This window comes from Patiria miniata, unplaced genomic scaffold (assembly GCF_015706575.1).
Source record: "Patiria miniata isolate m_02_andy unplaced genomic scaffold, ASM1570657v1 HiC_scaffold_19, whole genome shotgun sequence".
Classification (NCBI taxonomy): Eukaryota; Metazoa; Echinodermata; class Asteroidea; order Valvatida; family Asterinidae; genus Patiria; species Patiria miniata.
In genome coordinates this window covers 8,996,641-9,014,917 of record NW_024037057.1, presented here as the reverse complement: position 1 = coordinate 9,014,917, position 18,277 = coordinate 8,996,641, and the positions used below count along the sequence as shown (strand labels likewise).

Genomic DNA, 18,277 nt, shown 5'->3' with positions numbered 1-18,277 from the left:
AACGACTGCCTCATCAAACGTATGAATTTGAAAAATGTGCTCAAATCGACTTGGGTTATTAACGCTAACAATCTCTTTATCCCGGAAAGGTCATTTGTAACAAATTTGTAACTATATTCCTGCATCTTTGGAATTAGTGAAATGGTAATTCGCACCGGCACATTAGGGCTGATTAGCGAACTAAAGCAATACTATAAAGCAATAACGTATGGAATTAAAGACATTTACCGATCATTTCATAGAAAGCGACAAACCCCAACTCTAGCGCCATTCCCGCCGTCAACTCGCCCATTTCCTGGGTAACGGTGACGTCATTTGACCTGGTGATGACCTCCAGGTTTTCCCTGGTGCCGCAGTACCGGCCCCTGACGAGTTGTCGTGCTAATGTGGAAATTACGTCCACGATCGTCAGGGAGTCTAGGCACTCGTCCGCCCCAACGCCCCGACGTAAATTCATCTTCAGAAAATTGAACCTGCAAAACAAAAGCGGAGAAAATATTTCATTTACTTCTTGCTCAATCTGTGGCTTATTGAAGTTATTCTCTGCGCAGGTAATCTTTCATGATAGTGGCAGACCACCAGCATACGGCTGAATAGCTCAGTTGATGGATCAATGTTAGTTTCAGTGGTCGTAGGTTCCACTCCGGCTCAAGGCAGTTTTTTTCAACCCAAGTATGCAGGTGCTTTCTCATCGTCCGGAAAATATAATCGGATACATGATGCATGCCGGTTGGTTTTTAGTAAATTATGTTCAGGACACGCCCTCAAAAATAAAATAAAATGTATATTTGGCAAATGTTCATTCATTAATTTATTTTTACATTTTAAAAATAAACATAGTAGAGTAAATCTAAAACAAATTACCTGACGACTAGATGGCTTGGTCCTTGGATATGAATTTCAAAACTGGAACCAGAGTTATACCACGGTGGGTAGTTGAGACAACGGATGTAGCCGAACGTATCGTTTGTTCCTTTGCTCGTTATGTTATTTTGCAGCATCTCTCCACATCGCACATCGGTGAAAGCTTTTGGAAAAAGCGAACAAGAGGAGAATATTTGATTTCTTTCGCATAAATATCCATGCACAAACAGTTTGAATTACATACTTAATTTCACAAATAGAGTGTCAGATAATGCATGGACAGTTTGAAATATCACTGGCACGTGTCTAGCGCTGTTGTTTTGAACGCTCACAAGAGTTCTAAAGTAATTTTGAATTTATAAATTTTAACCCTCGGAGCAGCTTATCAAAAAATCACACCGTGGAACCACGTGGAGAATTTTATCACCACATGTGTTTATAGGTCAATAACCGTGGCATGCCAATACATGCACAAGATATAGGTCATTCAAATGGCCAGGGATTGTTTACAACCTGTCTGGGCTCCTGGCGGCACGAAGGGTTGACTCGAAGGGATCGGCGGCACTTAGGGGTTGGCCACTAAGATCTCCCATTACTGCACAAAGGCATTGGGCGCCATCTTGGCTTCTGTCTTTCAACACTCCTTACTCCGGAGTGGCTAGGGGTCTGGCCAATGGGAGTCTACAGGCTTGTGGTGTATAGTAGGGGTGAGGATTACATCGAAGCTTGGCCTAATTGGCCCATTGAAAAAAAATTATGCCCATATTTGGAAAATGTACGTGGACTATTAAACTACCGTTGGGCTGCTCGGAAGGTTAACTCTTCATTTGTACCTCTTGTGCAAACAAACGGAAAAGTCTCGTTGCAATTCTCTTCCAAGATTTCCAAAGTCGAATCGTTATTCACTCTGGCCACGGAACAGTCGTCGGTGTCACTGTCACTTATACCATTTATCCATATCTTGTGCGATAACTAATTGCAAAAGGGGACAAATATTACTAAATAAATATCTCAGTGTTTTTAGATACTAAACAGTTAAACACTTAAATGGCAAAAAAAGTTTGTCATGAAAACTGTAGATATAATTCTGTAAGCACACTGATACCTAAGCATTCGACGAATGGTTTTTTTTGGATAAAAGTTAGATTAACCAAGTATTAAGTCATTCAAATAAACGTTAACCTCTAATTGAGATAATTCGTTAATTTCTGTCACGTTGCTGAAGAAAGTGTCGCACGTAGCCTCAGCTTCAAGTCGGCTTTCATTCCCAGTGGGAAGAATAAGACAAAACGCTTGTCCACCTTGCACCACCGTTGAATCCGAGTTGTCTAAATCAAGCTGGCTGCATATTTCTGGAAGAGATTAAAAAAATCACCATACTTAAATCGGATTAACGAGGTATAACGCGAAAAGGTAACACAAATAATTCTGAATATTACGCCAACCAAATGCAATCTAAAATCCTACACCAACTACTTTACTGAAAAAAAATATAGTAAGGCCAAAAAAAAAAATAAGTCGGTCTCTGGTCAGCGCGCGCGTCGATTTTAATCATGCGCGTCGATCTTTTTTTTTTCCAAAATGTTCCGCGGTAGCTCCAACAGCGCCCTCTATTTCCGCACCTCCTCAATTTTTTTTTACCAAAGAGTACCAAGGAATGGGAAATTGCACCAAGGCAAATGATCGAAAGCACCAAGGCAAATTATGGAGGACATTAATGTACATGAGGACACCAAAAAAGCAAAATAGTACCCACCTTGTCTGTACAATCCAAGCTTGAAGAAAAAAAAGACAAAAAAGGCAAAAAAAAAAAAAAAAAAAAGCCGCGTGGCCGCGTCAATTCCGGAACTTTGGCCGCGTCAATTCCGGAACTTTGGTCTGACCAGAGACCGATTTTTTTTTTTTTTGGCCTAAGATAACATGCAGCGAGATATTACCATGGCATTCGTCATTTTTGTAGAAGTAACCCTGTGGGCATGTGCAGTAGTAGCCACCGGGTATGTTCTCACAGGTAGAGGGGCAAACCCCAAGACGAGAACACTCATTTATATCTGAAGAGAGACGTTAAAAACAATGACGTGATATATGATTAAGATTTAACATTGTGCCGCGAATTTCAAACGATAAATGTTATGCAACCTACCTTTTTGACACATCGTGGCATGGTAGTGTTGAGTCTCTCCACATTCAACTATCCGCCATCTGAACCTACTGGCAATATCGATGGCGACGCAGAGTTCCTCCCCATCGTCAAAGACGTTGTCGACACTGAAGAAGTTCTGATACGTCATCGGGGTGCCGTCCCACCAACGGAACAGCTGATTGGCCGAGGCGTTGCGCGTGTCTGGCTTCAGACCAATGATGTACTCTGACACATGCTCAATGCGAAGTGCCTGGAAATTCTGCGCGATGAAGTCCTGAGAGGCCCGGGATGTGATCTTGAGGAGTCTGGCGCCCTCAGCAAAGATGACGTCACAGGCGTCGCTCCGCTTGTTGTTCACAGATCCGATGCAAGAACCATTGAATTGAACAGCGCCCTCACCGCAAATTTCACCAACCTCTGATAAAGAATCGAGAGAGTTTTTTTTTTTTAGAAGCCTTCTGCGGCACAACCACTGTACTGTTTTTCTGAAGCAAATTTCGTTTGGGGGAATTGAATGTACATTTGTACGAGATAACGGTTAGCAAAGTGAAATTGATTTTATATGCATCCTGCAGAAGCACACGGAGTGTAACTTCTTATCCGAGTATTTTTTTTCCGATGTAGGCTGTAAGCTTTTAAAGGCTCTGGGGCTACAACTTAACGCCAGATTATTTCAGGAATTATTCAGAGAAATTGTTTCAGAAAGAAAATAGAATGGCCTTACCTTGGAGAGGACAGCCTAGTATTTCTACACGCATGCACGGGAGAGTGTTGTACCAGGAATTTGGAACAATGCGAACCTTTTTGGTGACAAATGATCGCTGAAAAATTGTCCGACTTTCCGTATTGCTGTCCACATTGCCCACTAAGATCTGTGGAAATTAATGCATTATCTTTTACATCCATTGAGTCTGTTAGAAGGATTAATTTTTGACAACACATCTGATATAAAATTGATAAACCTCCTGGCCAGTTTCAATCAATGTCGAGATTTCGTGTGCAGCGCAAAGCCAGAGATCAACACAGCAAAATTATATCATTACACATTTTTTTAGATTTTATTTTATTAAAAAAAAAAAATCCGTACCGCATTTGTCCCATCCAAGCTTGTGTAGTGCCTCCAAGTGTCGTCTGATTCCTGACTCTCGTATTTAATCAAATATGTCATCACCCATCGGTCTTTAGAGGGCTGGCCGATCCCCTGGGTAATGACCCCGGTCACTGTGTGAAAGGTCAGGAGGTCAACCTGTAACCATTCCTCGGGTAGTTCGAGTGACGGTCGCCAGCAGCCGCTCGAAAGGTTATCGTCGTCTGGCGAGAGATGTAAACGCGCTAACTGAGGCACGCTAGTCAGGTAGACAGTAGAAGCCGATAGTTGGTAGTCAGCGATTACACCAGATTCCATACCTAGACGCCGATTGCAAGCTATATGTACAGGAGAATCGCACAATAACAGTATTAAAGCTGCAATTAAACCAAGTTTGAAAAACTGAAACATTATTTTATCCTACTTAATAATAGGACAATGCAAATATGTTCACTTTCATACCAAACTTCTTACAGAAAATGTCTTTCGTAACCATGCAATTCACACAAAACAGCCACACGATATCTTGGCATTTAGCCAAACGTTGTCCGATTTTATTGCTTACGGGCGCCCCACAGAAAATAAAAGCTGGTTCACTCGCACTTGAAGGAATCAGCAAAGTGGTAACACCATGTGGTAATAACTACTGCTTAGAAGATATTAGTTCTGAAAAGAACTTGTCCTGCTTATTATCAACTTTGCTAAGTAGTTTTTGGTTCTGTTAAGAACAGTCCTAGAGCAGGCTAGTTGAAACGTTGAGACCAAAGACAAGTTCGTTTAGAACTTACAGCAGGACTGTCCTTAACAGAACAAAAAACTACTTAGCAAAGTTGATAATAAGCAGGACAAGTTCTTTTCAGAACTAATATCTTCTAAGCAGTAGTTATTACCACATGGTGTTACCGCAAACCGAAACGATACCGATACCCCACCATGCAAAGCCTCAAATCTTATATCAGCAAAGTGGTTAGGGTTTTGGTTAAGTTGTGCATGTAGATTTGTTGTCATCGTCTTCTGTTACTTACTGTTGTGAGGGCAACCAACGAAGTCTACACGAAGGCAAATATACCCCTTCCACGTCGTGGGATATATGACTATTGCCCGCATGACGAGATGACGCTCAAGCCTGTTTCTCACCAGACTGTACCCGTCGTAATTGGCTTGGAATATCTGAAAGGAAAGTTCGTACCTTCAGCAACTACAGGGAGAGGCTTGCACATGGGCACCGCTTGGTGGCAGCAGATGCCTTAACTGTTAATTACGTCAGAATGACGTAGCCCCTTGAGGTGAAATGTTAACCAAAATGAAAGGTATTATATATTACCAGAAAACTTTAATATGATGACTTTTTACGCGTTTGTTTTGGTCTAACGACCTTCTTTCAAACATCCGACGCGAATGACAAGATTTTGTGTAACACATGTAAATTTCTTTCGAATACGATTACAAAAATGTATGCATCACCTTTAAACTGCCGTCCCCATCTAGGTACTTCGTTAGGCCTAGTTCTTCTTCATTAGTTGAATATTCCATGCTGTAAGAGGTGACCCAACCCTTCGCTTCTCCACACCCCTGTGTCACAATAGTATGGACCACGCGTTCCCGCTGGAACTCTACCCTTATCCACTGGCCTGGGTCAGAGGTGAATGGATTCCAGCCGGATGAACCACGAGCACTGTAGGGGTCAAGTCTTGCGGTGTGAGGGGCGTGGCCGGACACAGAATACGAAGACGCTGTGATTCGACCGTCATGCAGGGATCCGTCCACCATTCCAGCTGACATGTCGCAGTCTGAACAAAAAATGCCGGAAAACGATGGAATCTTTTTTACCAATTTGTTTAAACTCGGGTCAGATATTAAAAGGTATCCGACGATGCAAAAGCTATGGGTCTAATCTACAAAAAAATGGTATATTCATATTAAACAGAGCACATGTTAAAAGTGCATACCATCATCAAGACAGCCGAACACAGCGACGCGCATGGTAATATGACCTTTCCATTGAGTTGGGATTATCCTGACGATCTTGGCTCTGATTGGTGGAGAAAGTATCACAGTGTTGACACAGCTTGCCTCGCCATTAGCTCGGTAGCCCTGGAAGGAGAAATCTGATTGGTTAAAAGAATACTTTTAAATAAAGTCTGATTAGGCCCTATACAAATCAGTGTACAAAACTACCTAGGAATTCTCGCTAATCAGCTCTCAACACTTACGAATTCTGAATCGTATTGTGTATACCACCACAGGCGGCCATCTTGACTGTAGCTCACGTTGAAACGTTTGACCCAGAAGGGCGCCCTCTCCCCGCCGCCCTGGACACCCACGGCCGTGACGAACATCCGGGAACCGAAGGTCACCTGCAGCCACTCCGTGTTTGAATCGGTGGTAGGACGCCACCAAGAGTCGGCATGCAGAATGGCATCGGCCGGGTCGTAGTGTGATTCGTTGTACACGCTTGAAGCCGTCACATTTAAATTCTCCGATAAGGGAAGAGGGCAAGATTCTGCAGGATGAATACAAAGTGCAGTAGGCTAATTATGATAAAACTTCGACTGTATTGTTGATATCACTGGTGGTTCTTGTTTTTTAACATGATTTATTGATGCATTTTATGACAAACTTCCACTGCAAAATCCATTTTTCTAGTTTTATTTTAATTTTTGCGGGTTCACCTTTCGAATACTCCGAGGCGCAAGCGAAGAAAGCAATGAACACTTAAATGGGGGCAAATAGAAGAAATTTGGGCGAAATGTACCTTTGATGATACCAGCGCGGCCTTTGGCACACAGTCAGAGTATGTCTGGAGAAAGACATTTGGCTATAGGGCCATCGCATGTTATTTTAAAATTATCGGTACAATAAGGCCAAAAAAAAATAATAAGTCGGTCTCTGGTCAGCGCGCGCGTCGATTTTAATCATGCGCGTCGATCTTTTTTTTCCCAAAATGTTCCGCGGTAGCTCCAACAGCGCCCTCTATTTCCGCACCTCCTCAAATTTTTTTTACCAAAAAAGCACCAAGGAATGGGAAATTGCACCAAGGCAAATAATCGAAAGCACCAAGGCAAATTATGGAGGACACCAATGTACATGAGGACACCAAAAAAGCAAAATAGTATCCACCTTGTCTGTACAATCCAAGCCTGAAGAAAACAAACAAAAGCACAAAAGCAAAAAAAAAAAAAAAAAAGCCGCGTGACCGCGTCAATTCCGGAACTTTGGTCTGACCAGAGACCGAATATTTGTTTTTTTGCCTAACAAGCAGTTTTAAATTTTTTTCAAAAATGGCTGTCATTGCTTGTTATTCTACCTATATCTTTTTTTTCCCTCAAAAGACAAGTCTGCGATGGCCCTATAGCCAATAATCTTTCTCATGACGCGACAAGTTCTGTGTGCCAATGCCATGATTGTATCGTCGAATGCACAATCCCATCACTTATCTGCCGTACTTTTTGTAAGACGATGGTAATTCACAATTTTATAATTAACATTTTAGTTAATATTTAGTACAAATATCTATAATTCTATCTCCCTATGTAATTTATGCTCTTACCTGGAAACGATGTTGTGCGATAGGCGTCACAGACTGAAAAAAAAACAAAACAAAGGAATTCAGTTCCTGAGTGATTGTTTTTCCCATTAAACGCACATAGCCCGTTGTAACATGTATGTTGTAATCGACACAGAAGCATTCTGCTAACTTTCCACAAAATTAATATGGCGTTCATAATCCCCATACTATCCGGAGCATTTTACATATTAGAGCCTATTTTGATTTGGCTGTTGAGAAAAATGTACTTCAGATGAATTGTTTATAGATTTTAGCAGACAAAGAATTATTTTACTGTGCATTTAGGCATAAGCTTGCCGCATAGGAGTGTTCCATGCACTCTGAAAAGTTGTGGGTCAAAGGTCACATGAATATGCATTATACCGAAAGTAGTTCCGTTCATACACCACAAATACCTGTATCAATCCTGGTGAAGAGATCGACTGCAAATCCCGTTGTCGGATCATCGCTCTGGTCTAAGGAATACAGGCTCTCGTTGGTCAGTATGCACTTCCGGTCAGTGTGCAGCCACTTCTCACGATACTCGAAGGAGCGACAGACAAAGCCGGTCTCGTCCAGACACGAGAGGGCGCACTGCTCGGCCGTGATGTCGAAACCCGTGACGTACTTCCGGTTGTAGCCCTTGATGTAAACCCCAAGGCTTCGAGTGAACATCGTCAGAGCGTTCGTCGAACCTTCAAGAAATATAATCCCAACATCCCTGCATGATTCTTTTTCGCTATTTGCTGCCTTAGGCCGTATTAAATCGACACAGCAAAACCGATATTTTTAGATCCATATCAAAAATTAAAAAGGAAAATGCTCTTTAGTGAAATTTGGGAAACGACAAATGATTGCCACAATCTACAATCTGGGAACCCAACAGCGACCAGTGTTCCCCCGTCAAACACACGAAATATTGAACTAAGCAAAGGCATCCCTTTATCTGGCAAGGTGTCAACCACAAAATCAGGACGACAATCCGCAACCAAATGTGATGTGACATCCCCCAAAACGTCAAGTGAAAATAACTCTCGACGCTGAAATGCTGCACTTCCGTTAAGTGGTTAAGTGTTTCTTTAAGTGCTTGAATCTGAGACAATGCAGTATAGCATATATAACGTCAAATTGAATATGGCCCACCAATGCAGTTTAAGTTAAAGGTGACACCTGTTTTGACACTGTTTAAGTACTTCGGATCTGAAAACAGGTGTTAGTCGGAGACAATAGCGAGGACTTCAATTTATTTAGATGGGTAATGGATTTCCCAGTCAATAATAGTAAAGCCCTAAAGTACTCGATCAACTGGAAAGGTCGACATTTGGAAAAGGTTAATTGATAAAGGCAAGCAAGAATGACACAGGAGAGGACATCTTGAACTGTTTCATTCGTGATCTGTTGCTTGGAATTGAAAGGTACAATTTTGATAAATGGGAGGTCCTTTTTTTAGAGGAAACTAAGATCTCGTCATACAATATACGTCACCCTTTTTTACGAAGAGGCGAATTTCATGAAAATCGTCTGTTTTTCGAAATTTGTGGGGTTTTTTGGTGAAAATGAATAAATATTTGATATCTACAGCCTTGTGAGGCTTTACTTTCAAAAACTTAATTAAAATCCCGATTAACCTAATTAACGAATGGGCGAATTTGCCACAAGTGCCGTTTTGCGTTTTCATGAAGGAGCGAATTTCCGCACGTTTCTACGGTATTAAAACATTTTTAGTAAATAAATACATTGTATTACAATGAAGCGTTATCACGGGGCGTGCGAATTTCATGCGCGTGCAATAAAACGTTTTCACGAAGGGGCGAAGTTTAAGGCGCACGCGCAGTGGGGCAAAATCTGCGCGTACTGTACAAAAAATGCATTGACTCAGACCGCAGTAGTGCGAAATCTGCGCCTACTAACTCTAGCGTTTTCACTAAGAGGCGAATTAGCTAATTGGTCGGTTTTTTTTCGTTTTCACGAACAGCCACTTTTCTTAATTGATTAATTATGCTACACTAATCTCCTATTTTTCTTAAAGTTTGCTGCATTAAGGAAGATTAGAATCTCTTTTTTCCTCTGATACCTAAAATCTTGCATATTTTATGCCTCTTTAAATTTCAAATTGTTAAATGAAAAAAGGACTTTACTCGCGATTATCTCGAATGTTTGTTCAGACAGTGAAATACAAAATTCGCCAAAACGGTGACGAATAATGTAAAAAATTACAAATTTGCTGAGACCAAACGAAATTCGACGAGAAACGGGGCATACGGAACTTCGAAACTCTGGCTTTACTGTACATTTCGTGAGCTCTGAAGTCAAAATTTTCACATTCGTCGGGAATTTCTTGGCAATAGATGGACTAATGTCAATGCACAAGTGAGAAAGTTAACAGTTGAGGAATTAATGCTGAATATTTTCCCGCATCGCTTATGTATCAAAACTTCATCTGATTGGTAGCACTACGAGCACTTACATTGAGGAATAACGCCGCAGAAATCTCGTTGTGTTGTGTTGGTTTCTGGATCCATAAAATAACACCATGGACTGGAACTGTTGTCCGGGTTTCGACAGAAGTTTTTCTCAAAACCTGAACAAAGAGGGAAAAAATGGACAAAATTATAACTCAAATTGAAGTCATGGCCGTGGCTGTGACGATGCTGATGAACTGAATGATGAGGACAATAATGTTGCTCCCACTATCCCAGTTTAAATTGCGATTTGGATAGAAAAAAATGTTTTTCATGGTTTTATTTGTTTTGGTATCTTACCTGCGTCAGAATCGGTGTCATTGTTTGTCGTCTCGTTCCAATTCATACACGAATATCCAGAAATCGTGTACATGGCGGTGCCCCTGTATGCGGAGCCGGTGCCATTCATACAGCCTGCATGAGCTATACGGTAAAAAGAAATGACCAATGACAATAATTAAATAAATTCCCCTCACACTACGGTGTCACAGAGAAAATAATGTATTCCTCTTCGGGAAAATCGTAATATGAAGGTAAAAATCGGTGTAGTCGATTAAGTTATTTTATATTGTCTTTTATATTCATTCAAACTGTTTTCGTTGCTCATGATGGATTACATGCAAAAACAAATAGGAAGGTGATCATTATATAAATTTGGTGAAGGCATCATCTGACACGAGGGGGCGCTCTTCAGGGTCCCACTACTGAGTTCAGTCTGACACTAGGTGGCGCTGCTCATAATTATACGCTCAACAAAGCCCCGGTTAAAATCTAACTCGGGATTTATGGAGTGTGTAGTAACCTCTTTGCCAACATCTGAACAATTTTTTTTTTGTTAAAGAGTGACGTCTGAAGGGAGTTTATATATCCTCCTATGGAGGCCCCTAACTAGTTTGCCAACTAAATGAAGTTATAGAATCAGGTTTTAGGTACTAAGTTAAGTTAACTTCTGTTGCCGGTTGCAGCTTACCATTACACGGAGGCACACGGCAATATTCAAGCTCGATTATGCCGTCTTTGTTTACGTAGTAACACTGTGGGCCTCTAGATCCGTTTCCAATCGATCGGCAGTAGTTTTCTACCAAGTCTGAGATAAACCAAAGATAAGAACAGTTATAGTTTAGCATAAGCACGGACTGAACAGTACATGCCGTGGAATACTATGGCCATATACGCCCAAACGCCGCCTGCCCGATTGAGTCAAACCTTTGCATGTAATATTAAGCATGAATTCTTTACTGTTATAATACTACTTAGTGGTTATGGTTCGTGACTCAGTGTCACAGAGTCAGTGGTTCGAATCCAATTGATGGCTATATGTTGTGTCCTTATGCAAGCCACTTCACCCCTATTGTCTCTCTCACCCAGCAGTATGAATGGTACCAGCATTAGCTGGGGAGTAACCTGCGATGGACTGGCATTCCATCCGGGGGGAATTGAAATATTCTCAGTCGTTTCACGCCTGGAAATAAACTCCGGCCATAAACTCTTGGCTCGTGACAGACTTAACTACTACCATACCAATATTGACAAACAAAAACAGTCATCACATTTCTGAGATCAGATGGGAAGCGGGTTTTCATCCCACAAAGATGTTAGCCAAAAGGCGTGCCTGCTGAAACGGTGACTGCTCTATGTTCCGACAACCTAGATTGTGTTACTCCCGGTTAGGGTTAGGGTTAGGGTTAGGGTTAGGTTATCCGACAACCTAGATTGTGTTACTCCCGGTTAGGGTTAGGGTTGGGGTTATGGTTAGGGTTAGGGTTAGGAATAGGAATATGTGCAGTCGGAACATAGGGGTGTCGGAACATAGAGGTGTAACCGCTGAAACGGTTGCAATTTGTAATTCGAACTCACACTTCAAATGAAGAAGAAAAAACTTCAGACAACCAGACTTTTTCAAATGCAAACAATTGGTGTTGTTGACACGAACCGGTCTAATTTGTACACCACCAACTTTGCAGTATATTCTTTTCGATGCCTAATAAAAAATTATTACGGCCAGACTCCAATGTGTTATGACGCACACAGATATTTCATTGTTTTACGGGTATAAATACCTGGTTTAATAGTGCAAAGATCTTATTCAAGCCGAATAAGAGATTTTATGGGATTTGAATGAGCATGCCAGCATATTGTTCAAGGTTCATCACACCGTTGCACGCCAACTTAGGGACGTAGGCTTACCGGCCGTTATGCCAATACTAATTTCACGTTTTATTTTACTGGTATGAAAATCTGTCGTAATTGTGGAGGATCTTACACAAAGTACATGTATATGAAAAGATCAGTCTCTTTTCATATAAGTACAAGACACGAAGAGCCATAAAAGGTGTATCAGACTGCCATTAAGCAAATTCTAGTCTTAATTTGTGCTTGTACGAATTTCTTCACACAAGGGAAAACATGGTGGGTGTACAATGCAAGCAGCAACCAACCGTAACAGAACAACAAGGAATTCGCTGAAAAAAATACCTGCTCTGCAAAACATCGAGGTATACATCAGAATTTGATACACATAACTGTCAATTTGTCAAATTCCAATAATCCATCTCAAGAATCGAATTTCCAGGGAGCGTGAACAAGGGAAAAACAGGTTAAACAAACATGAGACTGTGTTCCAAATGTGGCAGCTTCTAGAGTCCCATAGGGCAACATATTTACTGAACGACGTTACCAATATGCGGAAACGTGCGTGATTCTGTATGAGGTACACACATTACTGCAAGAGGTGACATAATCCGCCTCCGCGTTAGTCTACCGACGCTACATTGTAATCCTAAACCTCCCTGATGGTACTGCAATACAAATACCCCAAACTATAACCAAAGTCATGAATATTTCGAGAATTCGCGTTTTTTAGGTATGGACGGCCTGAGTATTTTTATCGTAGAAAACTAGGCCTAATAACAGTCACTTTAGTAACACAAATTCTCGGTATGCATCAATATAAGGGTTCGTGCTCAAGATAATCTTTAAATTTAAGCTGGATGAAGTCTTTATTTTGAATGACGTTTCCAATGTGAAACCATATTTCTAGAACGTCAATGTTGTGCGACATAGCAATGCAAACACAATACGAAACAGACATTGTGCTGGTATACCCAAAGACGGGAGTATATATTGCTTTTCCAAAAGGCTATTAATTTGTTATTCAAGGCTATGCGTCTAACTCAAGAAAATGCAATCATTCTTGGCTTCGGTTGCAACCTGTTCAATTCAGTGATTGATGTAGCAATCAGCAATGCAAGGCATATTTTTTTCGCGTTCTTCAATTAATTAGGTTTGATGGTCGAGCTTGTTCCATTCCCCCCCCCAAAAAAAAAAAAGAAGAAGAAGAACAAGAAAAAAAGGGGGAACAATTAAAAAGATCTGCTGTCACTGAAGGGGATGCCCTATACTTTTCTTTTGATAAATGAGGGAAGACGATAATTGAAGTTGCACGGAGCTCAGCGCATTGTAAACATGGGTAGGTCGCAACTGCAACTCCAATCTATAAACTAAATAGACAGCTACGATTAGAAAAAGTCAGGCACTCCTACTGCGCGCATGTCGAACGCGCGCACTTCGTAAGTGACTGCGTCATACACGCGCACGCACCACTGATTACTAGCGTCCATTGGCTAAACAAGCCACTTCAATGACGTCACATTTACTAGCGCATTCCACGCTCATTCCACTAATACCGTTCTCAAGAAAGCTTGCGCGCGTGTGAAGTGCGCGAGAGCGCGGTACACGTCAGTAACGTCTTGTGATTGTGGTCATCGCGAATAGTACATGTATTTCATTAGTATCCGTCGACGAAGAAGATATATAAATTGCCAAGCTCTTCGGCATTACTTAATAAATATTGATTCATTTTTAATTTACCGGCTACCAGCAATGGTAACTTTTTCTGTATGGATTGTTTCTGATGTGGCTCCATATTTAGTACGTTATGCAAAAACTAAATGACAGTCGCTTTATTTTTAATGAGGAGTCGAATCAAGAACCCTTGAAAGTGAATTGAGTCTTGTAATTTAAGAAGCCCGATTGTGAGAAGACAGTTGCGTAACTATTCGTTTTATTTATGGGAACAAAACCACCGAAAATCCTTCATCATCAAAACAAGAATTGAACGACGATATCCCTTAACTACGGGCAGTTGCAACGAGTGCCGATGTCATACGAAAATCGGAATCCTATGAAAATCAGACTAAACCCATTACGTGACCGGTCACCCTCCTAATTGTCATCGCCTAGGCATGCGCAACAACACTACCAATTAGTCCATATTTCATATAGAGTCCTAAATTCATGCTACAACTGATTCGAACCAGGCACCCAGACAGCTCGTGGAAAGTATACATGTACCACTCGTCGATCTGAATAGGAATATCAATCAAATATGAACATTTCTACGTCGCTGATTCTCCATTTGGAAAACTCTTTGATTATAATATTCAGAAAAAATATTGGGAAGTAAACGTTTTCGTTGTTTTAGTTGAGTATCAGTCATATATACCCGATGGAGCCTGTTGGATTGATCAGTAAGCCCCTAGTGTACATATTCCTGATGCAAAACGTTGGATTCAGCAGGCAACTGAACCGTATTATAGCGCCATTTTGGACGCCATGTTGGACTCAGCAGACAACTGAAAATAATGCACAGTGGATTGAGCAGGAAAGTCCGGTTGGACTCTGTTGGATTGAGCAGGTAGTCCTGAGGAACTACTAGGGGGTTAGGGTAAAAAAAAACCTCTAAACGATTACTTGATAAATATAAAATTTACCGTCTTTGGAGTTTAACGTTGGCAGGCTGGATATCAAAAAAGTAATCCTTTACATATTTTAATATCCGTCATGAAACGTTCATAACGATCTGTTTTGTACAAATTCAAGATTGAATACCCTGATGAATTCAGCGGGCATATTTTCATAACAGTCACACGTAGGCCTGCCGTGCTCGCACTTCGCAGTTTAATAACACTTTTGCAGGCAAGAACAATACAGCAATCGATCACTAAGGAAATCAAGACAGTCTCAAATACTGCAGAGAATCACATTTTCACGCTGATGTGTAATGAAAGTGCACAGCGGCGCCAAATTTCTTTCCAATGGCGTTTATTTGCACATCGCGCAGTTAAAATAATATGAATAAGTGTAATAATAATAATAACAGATACTTATATAGCGCTTTTGACTAAGATCAAGGCGATTCATTGCACTATAAGCCCTGATCATTGGGCCAATGAAACATTCCAAATATGATCTGAGCTCCCCGGGGACCGGGAGTTTACAACTCGATGCTGCCATCGGTAGGCCTAGTCTGAGAGTCAAACATTCACGTCGGCAGAGCCACGGTCGAACGTCTGATATATCCTGGCTAACATGAACATTTTATGCGACCCCGCGTGCCAGCCAATCGGAGTCGACTTTACAAACTGTGACGTCATTTCGATCAGAAATGCGGACTAAGATTTTAATTGGTCAATTTGGATGCCATGTGTTTTGTAATTCAACAACGGTTTCCCGAAGACCCGATATAGAAGACGTTCGCTGAATGGTCCGAATCTCGAGGTCAAGACGCAGTCTTTTTTGCATAATTAATCACCGAATCTGCTCGCACCCTTGCTGTGCAAGGAGATATTCTGTATACTACCGTACTATTTCGGCACAAAGCGGCTACAATCAACCACAATAACCATCTCATATATCAAGGTACGGTGAAGCAATGAGTGATAAAGTGAAAGTGTATAGCCTAGGAACACGCACCATAACCCCAGACTGGACTCGAACCGGTACCGGCAGACCACGAGCTCGGTGCTCCGGACCACGAGGCCACAGCACTCCACGTAAAAATTGTACATTTTGGCAAAAATATGTAAAGGTTTTTAAAGGGTGATAAGCTCCAAACGTCATTACCTTGGACTGATTGGCCAGAATCATATTCACTGCGCGATAACTTGCACAAATCGCTCAGAATTGTGATGTAAAATTATACATGCACACTGCTTCTAACGTGCGGAATGTGCGCGCGCAGCGCAAAACTGTACAAGCGCCTTCAATTTTCTTTACTTGCGTGGAATACCTTAGGTATAAATAGGTCTTTACTGTACTGCCTTACACGTATCGACAGCCTTGTAGAAATGACTGAAATAAATGTATGGACTTCCACAGCAAAAGAGACAGCGGTAATTGTGAAGAGGTCTTAGCCTATTTGACACTGCCCACGGGGAAATCAAGCGGATTTGATGAAACCAGAGTCCGAAGTGCAGTGGCGGATCCAGAGAGGTTCGTGCCGGGGGGGGGGGGGGCGCAACGGCTCATTCGAGTGAAAAATTGCCTTATTTTACAAAATGTTGGTCACTGCCGGGGGGGGGGGGCGCACGCCCCCGTAGCACCCCCCTGGATCCGCCAATGAAGTAAACAGGGATAAATCTGGTACCGCGTGTGATGTATCACGGGAGATGGCTTACTGCTGGGCTCAATCTCATGGAGCAGCGAGGCCAACAAGATTGCTTAGTTGTACGTACTAAGCCGAAATCGGCCGAGTACCTGTCACAAGCAATGTAACTTGCATGGCATTTTGGCTGGTCAAAATCTGTTCTTGCTATAAAGCAAATGTTTTCTGTTCTTAGCGAATTCTGTGCTGAATAAATACTTCTTAGCAGAAATTGAACCCACGTTGCTTGCTATTTTTGTACCGACTCGTGGCTCTACTTCGCGAGGTTTCAGCCAAACCTGTCGTGAGGGACTTCAACCATATATGGGGAGCCAAATTAAAACACGGACCTAAGTCAGTCCATTTTGGCGCGGACAAGCATCAATAAATATTAAAACCGTCCATTTAATCGAAAGTCAACAAAAGGAACACTTTTTTTTTTAAAGCAAAGTCAATTTGGTTTATTAGGCGGCTGTCGATCATTCTAGGCCTTGAGGGGGTATCGAGCGTGACAAGGCATTTGTATCGCTTTTAATCTTGAAGGAAAACTTGAAAGGAGAATCACTTCAGGTGACTTTACAGTTCCAAATACACGGTGGTGCGAAAAGAAGGAAACCCACTTTTGACAGGAATTTTAACCTACTTACTTAACTTACTTGAACTGGTTTTTTTTTTTAGTGAAGTATAGCTCTTTAGCAATACGTGGTGAAAAAACTCTTTAAAAATTCGCAATAGTGATATTATGCTAATTGAATACAAGCCACCAAAATCACTATTGTTGACGTGTAAGTCTAAGTCAAGCGGATGGAATAAAGCTGTCCGTGGACAAACATGTTTGGCACATGCATTTTTTAAAACAATTTACACTGCAAAAACTTTGTTTAGCAATTAAACACTTTTCTAAACACTTTTTTGCTATTAGTTTGTAAACATGTTTAAATACTAAATATGTTTAGAGTAAGGATGGATAGTGTTTAGCTATTAAACATTGATGTTTAGGAGTTGGACACATATCATCTAAGCATGTTTACAAAGTTATAGCAAGATAGTGTTTAATTGCTAAAAAGTTTTTAGAGTGTATTCTTTTATAGGTTTCAAATTTACTTTTTAAATGTTTTGCTGGTTTATTTTACTAGAAGTAAGTTGTAGCGCGTATATATCTTTTCAATGGCCGTGGCATATTATATCATAGAACATATTGAAATTAGAATGGTACCGCAGAGTGTTGACGACGATTAAACTTAAGTGCATTTCTTGTCGACGAAGAATACGAAGGCCACTTTGATACTTGAATAGGCTTTTAGCCGCCAAGGCCAAAAAAAAGATTGATAATATGCTGGGTCCGGACGGAATTTGATGTTATCTTTGCTATAAAGGCAACCGGTAAACCAGGGCAACACAATAACTGATTCCTAGTTGTTCAACAGAGCGTTAAGTCTCGCGACCTTACGTTCAGCGGTGAATGTCAAGGGCCTTTTGGTCACGGACTACCGTGTATCATTATACTACAAAACCCCATAAGTGAATCTGGAGACTTTGATGTGAGTTGGACAATGCTGCCAGTGTGCCCGATGAAAATCCACACAGCGACGTCAAGTAGCGTAATTGGGCAGGGGAGACTTGGGCACTCATTTGATTGCGTGCAAAGTTAACATTGAAACTTTAAACAGAGACATCCGTACCTGCATTGTATTTCTAATAGAGATATCTCTTTTTAAAATACAAATATCTTTCTAATGGAGATATTGTG

The 18,277-nt window shown here is 41.2% G+C and overlaps 1 protein-coding gene across 1 annotated transcript in view; it reads right to left on the bottom strand.

The window, feature by feature from the left end:
- The window catches only part of LOC119725675, a 40,753-nt gene that overhangs the window by 12,832 nt on the left and 9,644 nt on the right, over nucleotides 1-18,277 (bottom strand). The window contains exons 3-19 of the mRNA XM_038197197.1: nucleotides 11,074-11,190; nucleotides 10,404-10,526; nucleotides 10,109-10,222; nucleotides 8,058-8,336; nucleotides 7,645-7,677; nucleotides 6,308-6,597; nucleotides 6,044-6,188; nucleotides 5,559-5,884; nucleotides 5,120-5,264; nucleotides 4,095-4,432; nucleotides 3,732-3,879; nucleotides 3,008-3,424; nucleotides 2,802-2,915; nucleotides 2,047-2,216; nucleotides 1,698-1,836; nucleotides 865-1,027; nucleotides 229-473 (exon numbers count right to left, since the gene is read on the bottom strand). Of these exons, the coding sequence (XP_038053125.1) occupies nucleotides 229-473; nucleotides 865-1,027; nucleotides 1,698-1,836; nucleotides 2,047-2,216; nucleotides 2,802-2,915; nucleotides 3,008-3,424; nucleotides 3,732-3,879; nucleotides 4,095-4,432; nucleotides 5,120-5,264; nucleotides 5,559-5,884; nucleotides 6,044-6,188; nucleotides 6,308-6,597; nucleotides 7,645-7,677; nucleotides 8,058-8,336; nucleotides 10,109-10,222; nucleotides 10,404-10,526; nucleotides 11,074-11,190 (3,306 nt within the window). The remainder of the gene's footprint in view (nucleotides 1-228; nucleotides 474-864; nucleotides 1,028-1,697; nucleotides 1,837-2,046; nucleotides 2,217-2,801; nucleotides 2,916-3,007; nucleotides 3,425-3,731; nucleotides 3,880-4,094; nucleotides 4,433-5,119; nucleotides 5,265-5,558; nucleotides 5,885-6,043; nucleotides 6,189-6,307; nucleotides 6,598-7,644; nucleotides 7,678-8,057; nucleotides 8,337-10,108; nucleotides 10,223-10,403; nucleotides 10,527-11,073; nucleotides 11,191-18,277) is intronic.